The sequence below is a fragment of the Myotis davidii genome, unplaced genomic scaffold (assembly GCF_000327345.1).
Source record: "Myotis davidii unplaced genomic scaffold, ASM32734v1 scaffold44, whole genome shotgun sequence".
Classification (NCBI taxonomy): Eukaryota; Metazoa; Chordata; class Mammalia; order Chiroptera; family Vespertilionidae; genus Myotis; species Myotis davidii.
Window position 1 is genome coordinate 16,650,232 of NW_006299705.1, and position 18,952 is coordinate 16,669,183.

General features: G+C 35.3%; 1 protein-coding gene across 2 annotated transcripts in view; it reads left to right on the top strand.

Annotated features, from left to right (window-relative positions):
- The window catches only part of ARSK (arylsulfatase family member K), a 24,991-nt gene extending 9,847 nt beyond the window's left edge, over nt 1-15,144 (top strand). For both annotated transcript variants that reach the window (XM_006775541.2, XM_006775542.2), the window contains exons 4-8: nt 5,420-5,702; nt 8,002-8,173; nt 11,584-11,808; nt 13,051-13,275; nt 14,545-15,144. In XM_006775541.2, the coding sequence (XP_006775604.2) occupies nt 5,420-5,702; nt 8,002-8,173; nt 11,584-11,808; nt 13,051-13,275; nt 14,545-14,852 (1,213 nt within the window). In that variant the 3' untranslated portion in view covers nt 14,853-15,144. The remainder of the gene's footprint in view (nt 1-5,419; nt 5,703-8,001; nt 8,174-11,583; nt 11,809-13,050; nt 13,276-14,544) is intronic.
- Nucleotides 15,145-18,952: the final 3,808 nt, after the last annotated feature.

Consider the following 18,952-nt stretch of genomic DNA (forward strand, 5'->3'; position numbering starts at 1 on the left):
GGAGGGCACTGGCCTGTTCTCCCTTAGGTTATCAAATTTTAAGACATGACAACAGCCAACACAACAATAGTCATCTGGTGTGAATGAATCAAAAGTGTACCTACTTTTTGTCAGGTGGACAAATAATGTATTTTTTGGTGTGCTGCAGAATTTCTAGCCTCCAGACTGGGAGGGAATAAATTTCTGTTGTCTTAATCTACGCCATTTGTAGTAGTTTGTTAGAGCAGCCCAAGGAAACTAATACAATGACTTTTGGGTAAACAGATACTAAGTCCCTCAGAACTCTGCAGGCTAGTGAATAAGTCTGTGTTTACCTAACCATGGCAACTATTATTTTATAATCTGATATCTATAACTTTAGGTCAGTTTTGTCCATATTGAGGATGATTTAATTTTATTCTTTCCCTTACAATGGAGAAAGACATCCATTCCTTTGGTCATGTCAGAAGCTCTTTTAGACCCTCTTCCCACCCACCCACCCACCTACACACCTGATTATCTTTATTGATATTCAGTATCTAGAACAGCTTGCATAATTCTGGGTGCAATCTCAGCATGATGTTTATTGAGTGGAAGAGCCTGCTGTTGGTTTTGTTTAGTTTTGTTATTCCAGAACTCCCCTCTGATGACTAGCAAATTCTTGGCAGAAGCAGCTTCGGGGGCTGTCTTCAGATTGCTGTCTGCCATGACTCCTACTCAGGTTCCTGTAGCACGAGTGATAGCTCTGTGCCTACAAACTCATTCCAATTCTTGGATTCTTTTTCCATTTAATTACTAAAGTTTAATTTATGATGTTTAGCTGCCCATAATGGAGTTTATCTCCTACTTTTACCAGTGTTAGCCATTTGAGGATATTAAATGTCCTTCTGGCTAATCTGTTTTTTTCTAGATTTCCTAATTAACTTTTAAAATAACTGTTGCAGAAGGAGATATAGAGGAAGAAAGATTATAGGGATTGAATAAATTCTTTTAAAAACTGACTAAAAGTAACCTCCCATGACTGCAGAGAGATATCTGGGTTTACCAGCTGGAAGATACTGAAGGGTGGAATGTGAATTTTTTGTATTTTTTAGTATCGGCCTGAAAATAAACCTGAATGTGACTGTTTCAGGGACAAGACAATTTAAATTTTGTAATTAAACCTCAAAGAGGTTTCAATTCCTATAAAATCATGACAGATATTATTTAGCTTTGTAAAATTTTAGTTACAGTTAATGAAGACCAAAATGAGAAAGCTTAATATTGGTTGAACATTCAGCTTATGAAAGACCCTTAAGTTTAAATTGTTGAAAATTTAAGGTCTCTTTACTTGGAAAACATATCTTCAAATTGAAATTCCTGTAATATACATACTTTAGTCTGAGATCATATAAAACCCCATCTAAGTAAACTTTTTTCCTTATAATTCTCATTATTTTACCCAGTACTTTTTTTGTATATGAAAGCTCCAATCAGAACCCAGGTTTTTCAATCTTTGAAAGATGCCTTTTATAAATCCAAACCCTTCCCCTGTAACCTTGTATAGACTCTTAAAAGTGCCTTTCTTCTCTGGAGAAAATGCCAACAGTATTTATAGTAGTAGTATAAAGTTACTTAAGGTGTCAGGCCTCAGAAGAAATGGAGCATTATGACAGCAAAACTGTCTCAGAATATTTACACAAAGTTGCTTGGATCTCCCCCAAATTAGCACTTTCTCTATTTTTAGTTGGACTGCTATTTCTGTAAATTGATTTTTTTCTAGCAGTTCTGGGTAAATTTTTTTTTTAATTTCCACTTCAATCCCCGTGCACTCTTGGTGAGAATGCAGATTAATGCAGCCCCTATGGAAAACAGTACTGAAATTTCTCAAAAAAATTAAAAAATGGAACTGCCTTATGACCCAGCAATTCCATTTCTGGGTATATATCCAAAGAAACCCAAAACACTAACCTGAAAGTATATATGCACCCTTATGTTCAATGCAGCATTTACAATAGCCAAACTATGAAAGCAACCCCAGTCCCATCAATAGATGAGTGGATAAAATAGTTGTGGTACATTTATACAATGGAATATTTTGCAACCATAAAAAAATAATTAAACTTACAGCCTAAGTGCCCATCAGCAGATGAGTGGATTAAAATGCTGTGGTACATCTACACAATGGAATATTACACTGCAGTAAAAAAGAAGGGGAGTGGGGGGACATAGTGGAGATAAGGACACATATGTAATACTTTAATCAATAAAAAAATAAATAAAATAAAATATGGTAATTTAATATATGCCCAAAAATAATTAAAACTTACCGTTTGTATATGAACTTACAAATAAGTTATATTAAAACCAAGATTAATCTTACCTAATAATAGACAAACATGTAAATTGACCGTCCCTCCACTACACTCACCAGCCAGTCAGGAGAGTATGCAAATTAATCCAACAAAGATGGCGGTTAATTTGCATATGTAGGCATGAAGCAGCAAAGCGAAGACTGAAGGCTCCAGCCGGAGCAGCAAAGACTAAAGGCTCCGGCCGGAGGAGCGAAGGCCTGGGTCCTGGGTGCTGGAGGAAAACCAGTGCCGGCAGCCAGGGGAAGAGAATGCCTATTGCACGAATCTCTTCGTGCAACAGGCCTCTAGTATTATAATAACTATGTGTGGTGACAGGTGGGTACTGGCAATATCAGGGGGAACACTTTATAAAGTATATGATTGTAAAGTATACTTTGTAAAGTATATGAGTTCAGTATTATTTCATATTAGTCATGATTTATAACTTGTTTCTCTCGTTGGCTCTTAGTCTTTTCTCACTTACATCATTTCCTACCATAACGTTGACCTGCATGACCCTTTTTTATTCAAGCTCTATCTCCTTTGTTGTGACTTTTACTCAACTCATGGATAATTGCCAGTTGCCTGACTTTGCTTCCCAAATTCAAATTTTGTAAATAAGAATGATAGGCCCAACTCATATTTCATCCCAGAGCCCATCAAAATTGCCGACCAGGTGAAGGACCCAAGGATGTGGTCCTTAGGTGAGTGCCCACCCCCAACCAGTCGACAGGACAGAGCAGTTCAATCCTACACAATACAATGCGGTCATTTGGGTCCCCCTTCACCAAGAGCTATAGACATGGTGACATGTCTTATGCAGTGACGTCTTGGCAAATTCTTAATGACAGATTTACTGGGGAACAATCTACCTGCTTTATCTTTCAGATTTGATGGAATTTTGTTATATTTTCTGTATGATATTAAAAAACAAAAACTTACAAAAATCTTAAATGTTAGAGTTGTTCCAGTTGTATGTTAAATTGAGAGTATAAAAGAAATCTTCCCCTTTTTTTATATAAAAGTAGTGAATAGATTTACTAGTAAACCATTAGAGTTAGTCATAGCCAAACTATTTTATCACAGTTGCTTTTTCCACAATGTAGAATAAGGCCCTTTTTTTAAAAAAAAGTATAGTGTTAGAAGGGTTTTATGCCTGAGTAGGTACAAGGTGGTAATATCATTTTGGTAGTTAAGAAGTCACCTCAAACTCCTGTCTAGAACTCTTACAGAATTTAGGCACATGGTAAGCATTCCACAAATTTTTCTTGACATGAATAAAAAAGGCTGCCTTTGTTTAAGTAAGCCCAACCTGCAGCAAACATTTCTGTTAAGGGCTATAATCATGTCAAAATTTGAAGTTATAAATATTGATGCTCCCATAGTCATGAATTCACTAGAAGACTAGAAATGGCTAGGTTAGAGTTCACAACCTAAGTCCATTAAATCCCTCCGTATCCACCACCACACTCATGCAAAATAAAACTTTTTGCTTAAAATGTATTTGCTGTTATTATATAGTATTTTGCATTATATAATTGCATAAATATTTATAATAAATATATAACAAAATATATAATCGGTATAATGTATAATTAATGTATAATGTGTTATAAAGTATAATAATATTATAAAGTATATTGATATTATAAAAATATTATCCTATATAATAAAAGCCCAGTGACTGAATGGCAGAATGACTGACTGAGAAACCAATGCTATATTGTTTTCATAGTTACGATAAATTTTATAGAATTTACTATTTAGGGCTTTCTACATGCTAGATAAAGTTGATTAGAAACTGTTAGATGTAATTCCACCAAAATCCTACTTTTCATTATATTTATCAAAATATATTGCATACCTGCTACAAAAATTATATTTTTATTGTGGCTGCTTACATTTCTTGTCTTCAAAAGGTAGATAACAGTTCTATTTTAGCTCATCTATGGGCCATCAGTCATTTTAGGTAGTTTGAAATTCCCCTAATATGGGGGTTTATGTTTTGATATAAAATATTCTTTGTTTCTACATTGTTATCTGACTTTTTTAAAACTATCCTCTTAATGGATAGGTTACTTCCCAGGGGCTTGCTTCGATCGAAACTTATAAAAACAAGCTTCTTAGAAATGTCCACGACTGCTTCCTAAACAATTATGCCAGCTAAGTAGTCTTACACATGTATTGAGAACAAGTAATAGTAACTACTGCTACTTAGCTTTCCAAGTAGTTAGATAAAACAGACTACATATTTAGAAAAAATTGAATTGATTGAATCATTTATCTTTTATATCAGCTAATAAAAGTATATTTAGTTTCAAATGGATAAGAAATTTGTATTACTATTAGTTTAGACAGCGTAGATCATAGTTAAAATTGTTCTCATAATGAGAAGGATAAAGCTAGAGACAATTTAAAACATTAAACTTTATAAACACATAAGGTACACCTGGGAGGTAGGATTTTAAAAATATAAAGATTTAGTGGCAGGAGAAAATTATAGTAGCTTTGCTAGAAATACTCTCTCCTTCTAACAACAACAAAAAAAGACAAAATGCTAGAAAATTAAAAAGTTCTAAAAATCCAAAACATCTTTTATTTTACTAAATATCTTATAAAAAAAAAAGTAACCTTTCTAAATAAGCTAAGTTTTAAAGAACACATAGATGAATGAATATCTTATTCTTATTTTTTCTTGGTTTTTGAATTTGTAATGCTCAATAACTTTATTAGTGAGATCTATTAATCTGAACATTTACAAGACTGAGTCTAAAAATTGTTTTTCATGCCATGCCCAATCTCAGAGAAAAGATTTCAACAAATATCAAGTGAAACATTTGCTCTAAGCTTTTTAGAGATATTTTTATCTGGTTAAGAAAGGGTTCTTTTACTTTGTAGCAGTTTTCCCATGCATGCGTATTGTATCTTCTTTTTTTTGTTAATAAGGTGAAATATGTTGGTGCAATTTCAAATGTTAAACCAAAGTTTCCTTTGTCCAGTTAAAAAAAAAAAAGAAAATCATTTTCCATGTTGCTTTCTTATGTGTATGCTTAGTTTTTAAAGCTTTATACATACCTTACAGCATACCTGTCTTTTTGACTCCCCAGCAATCGTGTGGAGGCATGGACAAGAGATGTCCCTTTTTTACTCAGACAAGAAGGCAGACCTATGGTTAATCTTATCCCTAACAAGACTAAAGTAAGAGTGATGGAAGGGGACTGGAAGACTACAGACACAGCAGTAAGCTGGTTAAGAAAAGCAGCAGTTAATCACACTCAACCATTTGTCCTATATTTGGGATTAAATTTACCACACCCTTATCCTTCACCATCTTCAGGAGAGAATTTTGGATCGTCAACATTTCACACATCTCTTTATTGGCTTAAAAAAGTAAGTACACTACGTGTGCTCAAAACTAGAAGTTAACATCATATCTGTATGTTACTGGTATTTACTCACAGTTTCTTTTATTATCACTTTTAAAGAAAAACTTAAATATTGAGTATTCTCATTAAATCAAATTGACCAGTAGCTGGTTGACAAAAGCTGAAGGGGCAATTTTATAGAAATAAGGTAAGTGTTAAAACTTGGAAACCTACTGCTGAATTGAATACATTTGCACATAATATGTCTATTAAAAGAGAAACTACTGAAACCGGTTTGGCTCAGTGGATAGAGCATCGGCCTGTGGACTGAAAGGTCCCAGGTTCGATTCCGGTCAAGGGCATGTACCTGGGCACATCCTCAGTAGGGGGTGTGCAGGAGGCGGCTGATCGATGTTTCTCTCTCATCGATGTTTCTAACTCTCCATCTCTCTCCCTTCCTGTCTGTAAAAAATCAGTAAAATGTATTTAAAAAAAAGAGAGAGAGAGAAACTGAAAGATGTTCTCTAAGTGCAGGCAATATTCACTGTGCACAGTTCAGGATCGAAAAAAATGACCCTGCCAGATGAAACTGCTCAAAGGGATCTTCATAATCAACTGGGAGAGTGACCATTTTTTCTAGGACTCAACTCATTTGTCAAAACATTTAAAACTCTCTTATTTGGGGTTAAAAATGTATAGGGAAATGAAAAACAGTGAAATCAATATTTATTCAATGCATTGTAACTAGAAACATTGAGAATTAAAGTGTTTGCTTTTTTGTTAAAAAAAAAAAAACGTATCAAGAGTAGTTTGAACAGTCCTTGCCTTCTCATTGTATAATTTAGATACAGAGCAAACATCTCTATATCGTGGCATATTGTCAGATTCATAACTAAATTTGGATTGCCTTCCAACATTTCCCCTTTGCTCTTTCACTGTTGTGATATATTTCTGAGAGTTCCTTTCCTGTGAAGATTTTTGCCACTGTCACTACCACTAGGACATGTTTGTCCTTTCTTTGCAATGACCTTCCTCATTTACATCAATGAGTGTGTCTTCACTGAGTTCCTCGGACTGCCTATCTAGCAGTGTCAACCTTCCCTCGTCAGCTATTTCTTCTATGACTCCAGTTAACGTTTGATTCAAATTTCACTTCCAGTGTTACCACTTTTTACTAATTTATTGTACATTCATCTTTGTTAACCAACTCCCTCTTTTGATTATCCATTTCTATACACTGACCCATGGATTTCTCACTAAGAGACAGGGAGACAGCACAACTGCACAGTGTGCTGTCTATGTGTATAACGGATAAAAGATGTGCAGTGATCAGTCAGTGACAGGCTTTGAAAGAAATGGTCTGATTAGTCCCTGATACACGTCTTTCATTCATATAGTGATTTGTAGACTAAGTAGCTAGCAGCACATGACTGAAGGTTTGTACTGTGTGCACTGATTCACAGTTAATATACCATAGTAACTAAAATTTGAACCCCGTTATTGGGAGACTGGTGTCTCACTAAACTGTGGTAACTGCAATCTGTGTATATCTGAACCATGCAGAGGGAGGACTGTCTGTGTTTTGAAACATGTCTTAAATTGAATTTAAGTTGCTTAAGCAACTAATCAGAAACACTATTTAGTGCACCCTATTTTAAAGGAAATACTGTCCAAGTTGCAAATACATCATGTCTTCTTAAAAAGTTCTAACTGGCTCCATCTTTAAAAAAAGTCGTCTGGAGTTAGTACTAGCCTAATGAAATGAGTCAAATAACTTTTAAATAAATATTTAAAGTAAGTAGATATTTGAATTTTTTAAGTTATTTAAATATATGACTTAAATCTTAATCATTTTCACCAAAACTGTAAGCATTTATATATATGAAAAAGTTGTATTTGTTTACCAGATATTTTGCTATCTCACTAGATATTGCCATTTTTACTAGTGAACTATTAGAGAAAAGAAGTCTACAATCTTAGGGTGTTAATCTGAAATTTGAAGTGATAATACAACTATCTTAAAGTTCTCAGACCCTTTTTCTGTACTAGAATACTGTCTAATATAGCTCATGTCATTTTCATTGACATGTATAATTTTTAAAACAATTTTCATCTCACTATATATAGATATTAATATATCTGTTTTATTATTAGTGGGAATATTGACAGTTTGTTTCTAATTTATTTGTTTTACTATTTTCAGTACATGATTCATAATCATTCTTTTCTGTTATCCTGAATAATTAAAGTATGTATGTCTAGTTCACCACATATACTTGGTGGATGAGAGGAACATTACTACTTTGTTTTTCTCCCCTTTTTAGGTGTCTTATGATGCCATCAAAATCCCAAAGTGGTCGCCTCTGTCAGAAATGCACCCTATAGATTATTACTCTTCTTACACAAAAAACTGCACTGGAAAGTTTACAGAAAGAGAAATTAAGAATATTAGAGCATTTTATTATGCTATGTGTGCTGAGACAGATGCCATGCTTGGTAGGTGGTATAATAATTAGCAATTACATGAAGAAAAAGTATAATATTTTGCCAACAAACCATGATTATGCTAGTTGGTGACTTGAATGAATATCCTGAGATGATTTCTTATATCAGTTGCTTAGATACTTCAAATTTAGGATTATAAGACTCACATATAAAAATTGGATAATTTGCATTATTAATAGTAGAATAAAAGACTTTTCTATTTTAATTATTTATAAATTAATAAATGCTTAGATTTTTTCATATGCAAAGAAAAGGTCATAGAAGGCTATACCATCTGCTTGAAACAAAACCTTTTACCAGCTGTAATCAGTAATCAGTACAGGCATATCTCTTTTTATTGTGCTTCACAGATAACATTTTACAAATTAAAGGGAAGACCCTCCACCATCAAAAATATTACAACTTTATTGTGATACTCGTTTTATTGTGCTGATCTGGAACCAAACCCTAAACATCTCTGAAGTTTGCCCATATTCCGCCAGACACAGATACACGTGTGACAGGTCATTGTAAGGCAGCTTAGGTTGTAGGAGCTTAGACAGTGTAGTTGTGGAATCTTGTGACTTTGCCCAGACTAATAGCTGCAGAACTAATCCGTTCTCCCAGGCCCCTCAGAGCAAACTTAACTAAAGACCAAGTCAGTTTTCCCATGTGTATTCTGGTACAGAATCAGTTTGAAGTTCCTTCTCTAATTCAGCTCAAAACCAAACCTGTCTCTATAAGGTGATTGTCAAGAAAGTGTTTTGCCTACTCACTTGTAGAGTTATGGCGGTTTCCAGTTCATGTGGAGAAATCCTGGTTTAAAAAAAAATACACATTTTTATAACAAGTTCTTTTCACAATACAGTATCATTTATTCTGCTGCACATTGGAGTAGAATGTAATTGCATTAGTGAAGTATGGGTAGCACCTTTTCTGTACAAAGTAAACTTCAGGTGTGAACAAGGAATAGCTGTTTCTTAAAAAGCATGTATTGGGAAAATTTTTAAAAGTATAAAACAAAGCAAAACAGCATATGGATAAATTATTTATAATTAGTATTAAAAGAGTCTAAAGGACCTTCCAATTGCTTACTCTAAAATACAAGATTTTGAGTCAGTTTCTTTAATCCTTAAATCCACACAAATGTTGAGTTATATCTATATAATTTCTGATGTTAGTGATAGTCACCCATTTGCACCTTGGAAATCTCTTTGGAATGTTTGCTGCTATCCATTCTTCCATGTCTACTAAAGTGAAATAGTATGTAATGTTGCTGCAGGGAGTGTGGGAATACAACTCTTGAAGTCTCTTCAGGCAAAAAAAAAAAAAAAAAATGCAGCAGCTCACTTCAAGTTACAAAGGTTATGAAATATATTGTATCCTTGTTACATCTCTAACTGATTTTGTCACCAAAGAGTATTTATGGTATCACTGTTCACAATGCTTGTTCAACTAACATTTAGTGACCCCTAGTAATCAGGGACTGTTGGGCACTGGTAGTATTAAGCTGAATATTATAAAAACAGTCATGTATTCATTAAAAACCCTTTAGGCATGTACTCTACCCGAGGGCCTTATATTCACTGTTCCCTCTCCCTGGGACGCCTTCCCTTTGCTTTTTACATAGCGGACAGCTATTGTCAGTCTTCAGCTGGCAGCTCAGGGATATCTCCCCAGCCACTCTAAGTTAGTATACCAGCCCCATCCTCCTACTTACTCTTGTTTGCTTACATCATAACTTTTAATTATTTTGTTGATTTACTTGTCTACTGTCCATTTCCCTTGAAGAATATGAGCTTCATGAAGGCAGGGACATTCAGTCTTATTCAACGTTGTATTTTTGAAGTGCCTAGCTTTGCAACCATAGTGCCTGCCACATGGTAAGAACTCAGTAAACATTTACCAGCAATGATAATATATTGTTGTAACTACAGTAATGTACTACTTTTTTATATTTGTAGTCTTGGAGGACAGAGTGATTCACTCTACCTGGGGGAGTGGGGACTGCTTCACCAGGGGGGGGAAGGCTTGAGCTGGGTCAGAAAGGAAGAATGGCAATTTAGCAAGTAGATAGGGGAAGAAAAGGCATTCAATAGTAGAAGGCAGAATGTGTCCAGAGGCGAGAAAGTCTAAACTAACTATTATTAGTTAAGGGAATTCTAAGTTGGGAGGGTTGTGAAAGTTACAGGTGTTAGGGGAAGCTGAGGGGACTGAGCTTGGAGGGTGGACAGGGGCTTTGTGTGTTGTACTAAAGAATTAAACAGTAGAACACTGTGAAAAAGGTCTAAACTGGGTGTGACATGATCAGATATTTTAGAAAGCTATCCACCAGAATGGTACAAGGAATACTGTGGAAAGGAAGGAGTGCAAGCAAGAAGATCAGTTAAACTACAGTTGTCCAGTTAAAAGATCCTGAATGTCTGAACTCTGTAAATAACTCCATGGAGCCCTGGTCTCAGTTCTGACAGGACCTCTGAATCACCTATGATTGTTTTTGTTTTTGTTTTTGGTGTGTGTGTGTGTGTGTGTGTGTGTGTGTGTGTGTGTGAAAATAAAACAGAGAACCCTGTATCCCAGATAAAGGAACTGCCAGAATAGGGATGACTCCTCTCTCTGGACTGTGCCTTGCTGTAATTCTTAATTATAATGAGGAGGAAGTTTCAGGACACTAAGAAACAGGGACTGGTCAGAGAATGTTACTGTCCAGGTATTCCCCTTCCAAGAATATGCTACATCACACTCATATACTATCGATACTACCTCAGTCCTTCTTCAACAATGGAATTCCGTAACCCTCCACCACCTTCATGGGCACGATCTGGAGATTGGGGATTTGGGAAAAGGGTTGCAGGGAAGAGGAGTTCTGACCCCTCTTACCTCCTCCCATTGGGCAGTAATTATGGGTCAGTGTGATACCAATTCTTTCACTATTTGACATATATAGAGTGCTAATATCCAGACGTGTCTTTTTTTCATTACAGTCACTAAAGGGAAAAATTTCCCCCTATTCTCTAATCCTATATAATAAAGAGCTAATATGCTAATTAGACCAAACAGCAGAACGACTGTCCAGACGACCTTCCAGACAAAGCTGGGGCTGCGAGGGCCAAGGCAGCAGCCAGGGCAGCTGTGAGGGCCCACCCTTACACAAACTTCATGCATCAGGCCTCTAGAAGAAACATAAAAAGCATGCCAGTGTGATCTTCAAATAAAGAAACTATACTATAGGTATTGTATTTTCTCCTTCCTCTCTTGTCTGTCCACTGAGGAACAGGCACATGAAACAGTATTACTTAGGAGCAGTAGATAATATTCAGATGTTAAGTAGCATCCTGACAAACTCTTACTAGAGTTGTGATGAGCTTATTATGATAGAATAAAGCATTAACTAATTAAGATTTATCTTGATTATATTGTAGGTGAAATTATTTTGGCTCTTCGCCAGTTAAATCTTCTTGAGAAAACTATTGTCATATACACCTCAGACCATGGAGAGCTGGCCATGGAACATCGTCAGTTTTATAAAATGAGTATGTACGAAGCTAGTGCCCATGTCCCACTCTTGATAATGGGACCAGGAATTGAGGCCAACCTACAAATATCAGATGTGGTTTCTCTTGTGGATATTTACCCTACTATGCTTGGTAAGTAATGTAAGTTGATAAATCTTTATTTGTAATAATGCTGGAGCATGAGTAAGCAAAGTAGTCAAAGGCCCTGCTGACTTGTTTATAATCTTGAGCAGCTCCTCTGTGAGGCGATCCATATCTGAAATATGAGGATAATATTCCTCAGGTTCCTTTGGCCTTTACTCCCTGTAGTCATTTTTCCTTCCAGAGATTCACAATCAGGATATGACTCTCGAATAAGCCACTTAAGATATTCAGGTTCATAATTTCATAGATATGATTGTTTAATTTCTAGCAATACAGATATACTACTTACTACTTTCTATTTTTTATTAGAAGTATTTAATTAGACCTAAAAGCACAGAACATTGAAACCAGAAAAAAGGTGGAGAGGGCAACTACAGACTCATTTTGGAACTATCCTGAGTACCTGGCCATAATTAATAATTTTTCTATAGGAAAAAGATAGTTTGAATTTTAAAAAGACACCTTAGAAGCAATTTTTACATTATGTTATATTATAAATACCTCTTTTTTTACAACCTCTTTTTAAGTTAGACATTTCTCATGCTATTGTTTATATGCCTATATTTGATGAGGAAAAAAATAAATTAGTTTTCCTCAAATCAGTATAATCTGGGATTTATCAACATACGTTCTGCAAAATACTATTCCTCAAGGTACTACTTGGGGGTAAAAAAAGTTTTGTCATCAAATAACTTTGGGACACATGGAATACTATACACCACCTCTGAAGGTTTATGATATGTATCAGCAATAAATTTACATTTACAGTAAATTCACCTATGTAATTTTAACCATTGTTTGCAAACATGGGTGACTAATAAACCCCTTCTTATATAGGTGTTATTAGTATCTCATGGAACAAATGTGAGAAACAACTGTGATTATTTAATCATTCAGAAATAAAGGACTGTTGATATAAATTAATATTTGTTAAGGGTTTCCTGTGTGCCAGGTACTGGTCTCTGAATTTTATACAAAATTATCATATTGAAACCTAAAATAAGCCTATGAAATGCAGGTATTATTATTATTATTCCCTTTACAAATGAGGAAACTAAGATTCAAAGTAGTTAACATGCCCAGGCAGGGTTATTGGAATAAGCACTTGGATGTAGGCAGAATACTTATAAAATACATGTACAGCCTCTGTGACCTTTAATGATGTCCTTAATGAATGTCCAACTTATAAAAAATGAGCTATTTTAAAAGATTGTATTATTTGTGTTATAGACATTGCTGGGATTCCTCTGCCTCAGAACATAAGTGGATACTCTTTGTTGCCATTATCATCAGAAATGTTTGAGAATGAACATAAATTTAAAAGCCTACATCCACCCTGGATTCTGAGTGAATTCCATGGATGCAATGTGAATGCGTCCACCTACATGCTTCGAACTAACCAGTGGAAGTATATAGCCTACTCTGACGGTGCTTCAGTATCTCCTCAACTATTCGGTAAATTTGTTCATATATTTCATAAGTGTAGTATGATGTGTGATGAGCTGACCTACATAGTGTTGCCTAACAGATCCAGTAATTATTGTTACATGAATATCTGCTGCTTCTCATGATGGGACAGTCTACAAAAGATTGCCCATGAGAGGTGCAGATCCTTTGCAAATCACCATCTGTATTCCAGAGCTAGTGCCCTAAAGCTTTTGATCTGAGACTCAAGATCGAAACCACTGTGTTTCTCTGATCAAGGTGTCTTCAAATACTCATGGTTCTTTCCCAGTCAGTAGTTAACACCCTCGCATTATACCATGCTTTCAGCTGTTCTGGAGGATTATTACCTATCTATATAAATAAAAGCCTAAGCGACTGGTCGACTGTTTGACCAGTTGACCAGTTGCTATGACACACACTGACCATTAGGGGGCAGATGTTCAATGCAGGAGCTGGCCCCTGGTGGTCAGTGCGCTCCAACAGCAGGAGCACCACTCAGCTAACCGATGGGTGCCAGATGCCGGGCTCACGAGCGCAGCTGTGGTTGCATGAGCCTCTCCCGCCTCTGGCAGCACTACCAACTGGCAGTCTGACATCCCCCAAGGGGTCCTGGATTTCGAGACGGCACAGGCCAGGCTGAGGGAACCCACCGGTATCTGAGAGAGCTTTACAACACTACTAGATGATAGCATAATCCTGCAAAATGCATCTTAGCTTCACTATTCTGTGAATTAATTTTAAAGCAGCATTATTAGAATTAAGGTTTTATTTATCCCCTCCTTTTTGCATATACTATATGTACTAATGCCATTATTAATATTCATTTCTCCCTACATTTCCTTCCTTGTTACAAACGTCAAAATTATTAACTCAAAATAATTCTTTAGTTTGGGTTATTGATATGGGACAATAAAAGCATACTATTTTTTTTTCTCGGCCTGTCAAAGTAAGCAAGGCATCAAAGTCTGGAAGAATTAGAGCTAAGCCAGCTCACTAGTGATAAGGATTTGACTGTTTATGCCATCAAAGGATGGATAAGAAAAACATGGGATAGTGGGATGATGGTAGGAAGATAATTTGAACAAACATTCAGAGAAGTGTTTAACTTTTGGTATATTATTTACCACTTATACTGGCCATCATTGTACTATATATGCTAAGAGGAACTGAAAATGAAAATAAATTCTAAAACATCATCTGTCACAGAGTAATGACATTCTAAAAAATGTTCTTGTTTTAGGTAATTCTTTTGACAGGTATTTAATTTTTTTCTTTCAGATATTTCCTCAGATCCAGATGAACTAACAAATATTGCTACAAAGTTTCCAGAAATTACTTATTCTTTGGATCAAAAGCTTCGTTCCATTATAAACTACCCTAAAGTTTCTGCTTCTGTCCACCAATATAATAAGGAGCAGTTTATCAAGTGGAAACAAAGTATAGGGCAAAACTATTCAAATGTTATAGCAAATCTTAGGTGGCATCAAGACTGGCTGAAAGAACCGAGAAAGTATGAAAGTGCAATTGATCAGTGGCTTAAAACGCACACTCCTCCAAAAAATATCTCAACAAAAATAAGAAAATAATGTTCTGGAGCTATATAGAAATATGTTAAAAGATAATGATTAATTATGTGTTTTACATGTTAGTTTTAAATGTAAACTTTCATTACAGGTATTTTTACTTTTAAAGAATGTATATTATTTTAAATAAAAAATCATTATAGAATTATAGTATATATTTTCAAAAATGATTACTATTAACATCTCATTCTTAGCAACTTCTTACAACATAATGGAAGTATTTAAAGGATATGGATAGAGCGTTGGCCTGCAGACTGAAGGGTCACAGGTTCTATTCCAGTCAAGGGCATGTACCTTGGTTGCAGGCATATCCCCAGTAGGAGGTTTGCAAAAGGCAACTGATCAATGTTTCTAACTCTATCCTTCTCCCTCCCCCTTCCTCTGTAAAAAATCAATAAAATATATATTTTTTAAAAATCTCTTTTAAGGATAAAATCAAATAGAATATAAAATTACATTGATCTGAATAATATAAAGTGTAAAATAACTTTATTATTATTACTTATGAACCATAAAATAGTAATTTGTGAGTATTTGGTGGTATCTGATGAATTATTTGTATTTGATGGGACATGGAGTATATCTTTATGTGGTGCAAGTATTTGAAATAATTGATGGGATATAGACCCTGGATATGACTAACTTTATTATTGCTTTTTAAGAAAATAGGTGTTATATATAAAAGGAGTTAACAGTGAACATGAAGTTTCCCTTCTTTCCCCATCCCCCAGCCACCCAGTCCCCCTTCCTGGAGGCCACTACTATAACCACCTTCCTATGTATTCTTTTAGAGACAGACCATGCATCTACAAATTTTATACTCTTACACACACACACACACACACACACACACACATACACACACACACACACAAATGGTAGCATACTATACAAAAATATTCTGCATCTTACTCTTTTTCTTTCCCCACTTAACAATAGGTACCTAGAAGTGAAATTGCTGGTACAAGACCTGTGTCTAGCAAAACTACACAAAATACTACCAAATTACCCCTAAGAAATTATACCAAGTTAAATTCTCATCCAGCAATGAAATGCCCTCACATCCTTTGCCAACCTGATAAATTAAAAATATATTATTACTTTTATTTTTATGAGTAAAGTATATTTTCATATGCTTACTAGCCATTGGAATTTCCTTTACCATGACCTATACTACTATTCTATTCTTTGCCCATTTTTCTTTTGATGGTTGGCCTTCTTTATTACGGCTATGCTTTAGATATTAGATCTTTGTAAGAAAAGCAGAAAGGTTTTTTTTTTTTCCTTTTGTAATTTATCTTTTGACTTTGTTGTGGTGTTTTTGACATGTAGAAATTGGTATTTTCATGCAATCAAATTTATGAATATTTGCTTTTGTAGCTTTGGGATTTTGTGTCACATATATTTAGAATGGTCTTCCCCACTTATCTTCTTTTAGAGTTTTATTTTTCATCCTTCTTGACCCATCTGGAATGGTTATCATTTAGAGATCTAACTTTAGTTTGTTTTATAAGATGGCTATCCAATTGACCTTTCACTGAGTAAACTAACATTAATCCCATTGGTTAGAAAATGCCACTTCATTATATAACATTTTATTGAATAAATTATCTTCCCCTCTATTGATTTGAAATGCCATTTGAGTTCTTTCAGAACATTTTTCATTTTTCAATGGACCGTTCTAATTTGTGTGATAGTCAATATCTGGTCAGACTAGTTTGCAACAATTTTGTTTTTCAGAATTGCCCTGGCTAATTTTTTTTTTGCAATAATACATTTGTGTGGCTTTGAAAAATATATCTTCATTAATTTCAGAGAGGAAGAGAGAGGGAGAGAGAGCCATAGAAGCATCTACCATGAGAGAGAAGCACCGATCGGCTGCCTCCTGCACACCCCCTACTGGGCATGTGAATGGGAATTAAACCCTAATCTCCTAGTTCATGGGTCAATGCTGAACCACTGAGCCACACAAATCGAACAGTCCTGGCTACTCTTTCTAACTTATATTTCCCATACAAATTTAGAATAAGTGTCTAGTTTGAAAAATGAAAAATCTTGTGAGTCTTTTCATGAAATCGTATTAAATTCATAGCCAACTTTAGGGAGAATTGAATTCTTTATGATATTCAGTTATTCTAAAGAATAGAGTATGCGTTTCCCTTTCTTCACATCTTCTATGATAACATTCAGTAGTATTCTAAGTTTTCCTAAAATAGATCAGTATCTTCATAGAGATATTTGCAAAGTAGGGACCTTTAAAAAAATACCACCTAGGTCCCACTCCACACCAATTGAGTTAGAATTCTAAGGGTGGCAGCTGGGCACTGTTTTGTTCTTACGTTTTGTTTATTAAGCTCTCCAGCTGATGATCCTAACATATAGCCAGAGGTGAGCTTACTCCTAGTTATTTTAGCATTTGTTGGTGGTGGTGCTATTTTTAAGTGGATCTTTCTTTCATTATATCTTCTAACTGGTTGTTGCTTATTTGTGCAAACTCTTATTTCCCTATATTTTGTACCAAACCATCCTATTGTTTGCAGTTTTTCAGTTGGTATCTTATGTTTTCCAGATACAAAAGCTACTCTGTATACAATGACTTAATGGTCTTCAGTGAGTTTGTCTGAGGTTACCTTTGTAGTTACATATGAATTGCTGAGAAATAAATTTCACTTCAGGTATATTCTGATGTAAAACCCTTAAGAAAAACATCTCAGTCTTAGATTATTAAGGTTAAAAGTAAAATATGCAAATCTACCTTCCATCTCCTGATTAAAACTAAAGAACATAAAATAGCTAAGGTGTGGATGTATGTGCTAATTTTAGGAAAAAATAAAACAATAATCAGAGAAATGTGGTTCTGAAAAAACAGGCATGTAAAGATAAATATAATCCACTTGTTCTACCCAAACCCTTTAATATGCACCCCTTGTTAGAATTTACCAAGCATTCGTAATATTTTAAGTATGTTAGGTACAGGATCATAATTAGGTATATTTAATTTTAAGGACAATATCTAATTCAAAATGGCATCTAACAACCAGAAAAACTTGGAAGACCAAGACCAATTACCTAATGCCAGAAACAGTGAAATCAACACAAACTATAAACTGGATTGAAGACAATATTTGGGCTTCATTTTTAACTAACTGTACTGCTATCATGCTATTCCAATCTACCACACTCAGTTGTTTAGAATTTTGCAGTAGCCTCCTAAGAGGTCTCCCCGAGTCTTCCCATGGCTGATTCTATTAAAATACATCCAATCACATCACTGGATACTCAAAACGCTCCACTGGTTTCCCAACTTACTCTGTAAAAGCCAAAGCCAACAGAATGGCCTATAAGGTCCCAATGATCTGCCAAATGTTATCTCCGGCACACTGCCTCTTTGTTCCCTCTGCTCCAGCCACACTGACCTCCCTGTTGTTTTCTGGCACACCAGGCATGGACCATCTCAAGACCTTTGTGCTTGTCAATGCTCTTGGAATGCCGTTCTGCCCTCAGATTTCCACATGGCTCACTTGTTACCACCTTCAGGTCACTGCTCAAATTCTACCTTCTCATAGGGCTTCCCTGCTTTATTTTTCTCCATAGAAAACATCACCACCCAATTTGGTGTATGTTTCGCACATTTAATTTGTTTATAGTATCTCCCACGCCTCCTTCCCCACTAGGATGAAAGCTCCATACAGGAATGGCCTTTTGTCCTACTTGTTTCCTCAAGTAGCCCAAATGCCTGACACATAGTAGAAGCTTAGTACTTGTTGAATTAATATGAGTTTGAGTTAGAGTTTTTCAAATATCACATTGGAGGAGAAAACTAACACATTAGGTCATGGCAGGGCAGGGGGTGAAAGGGAGTAGCCTTCACAATAAAGTAGAACCTTCTAGAAACAGTAAATTCTAGCAAAATTCTGCACAGGACAGTTGACAAAGAAACTATCCCTCTTTGTTTTATAAAAAGCCAGATACTATTTTAAGCTTTGTGAGCCATATGGTCTCTGACAACTACTCAGTTCTGCCCTACTAGCAATATAGTAGCAACAGACAATAGTAAACAAATGAGCTTCGCTGTGTACCCAGGAAACTGTTTACAAAAACAC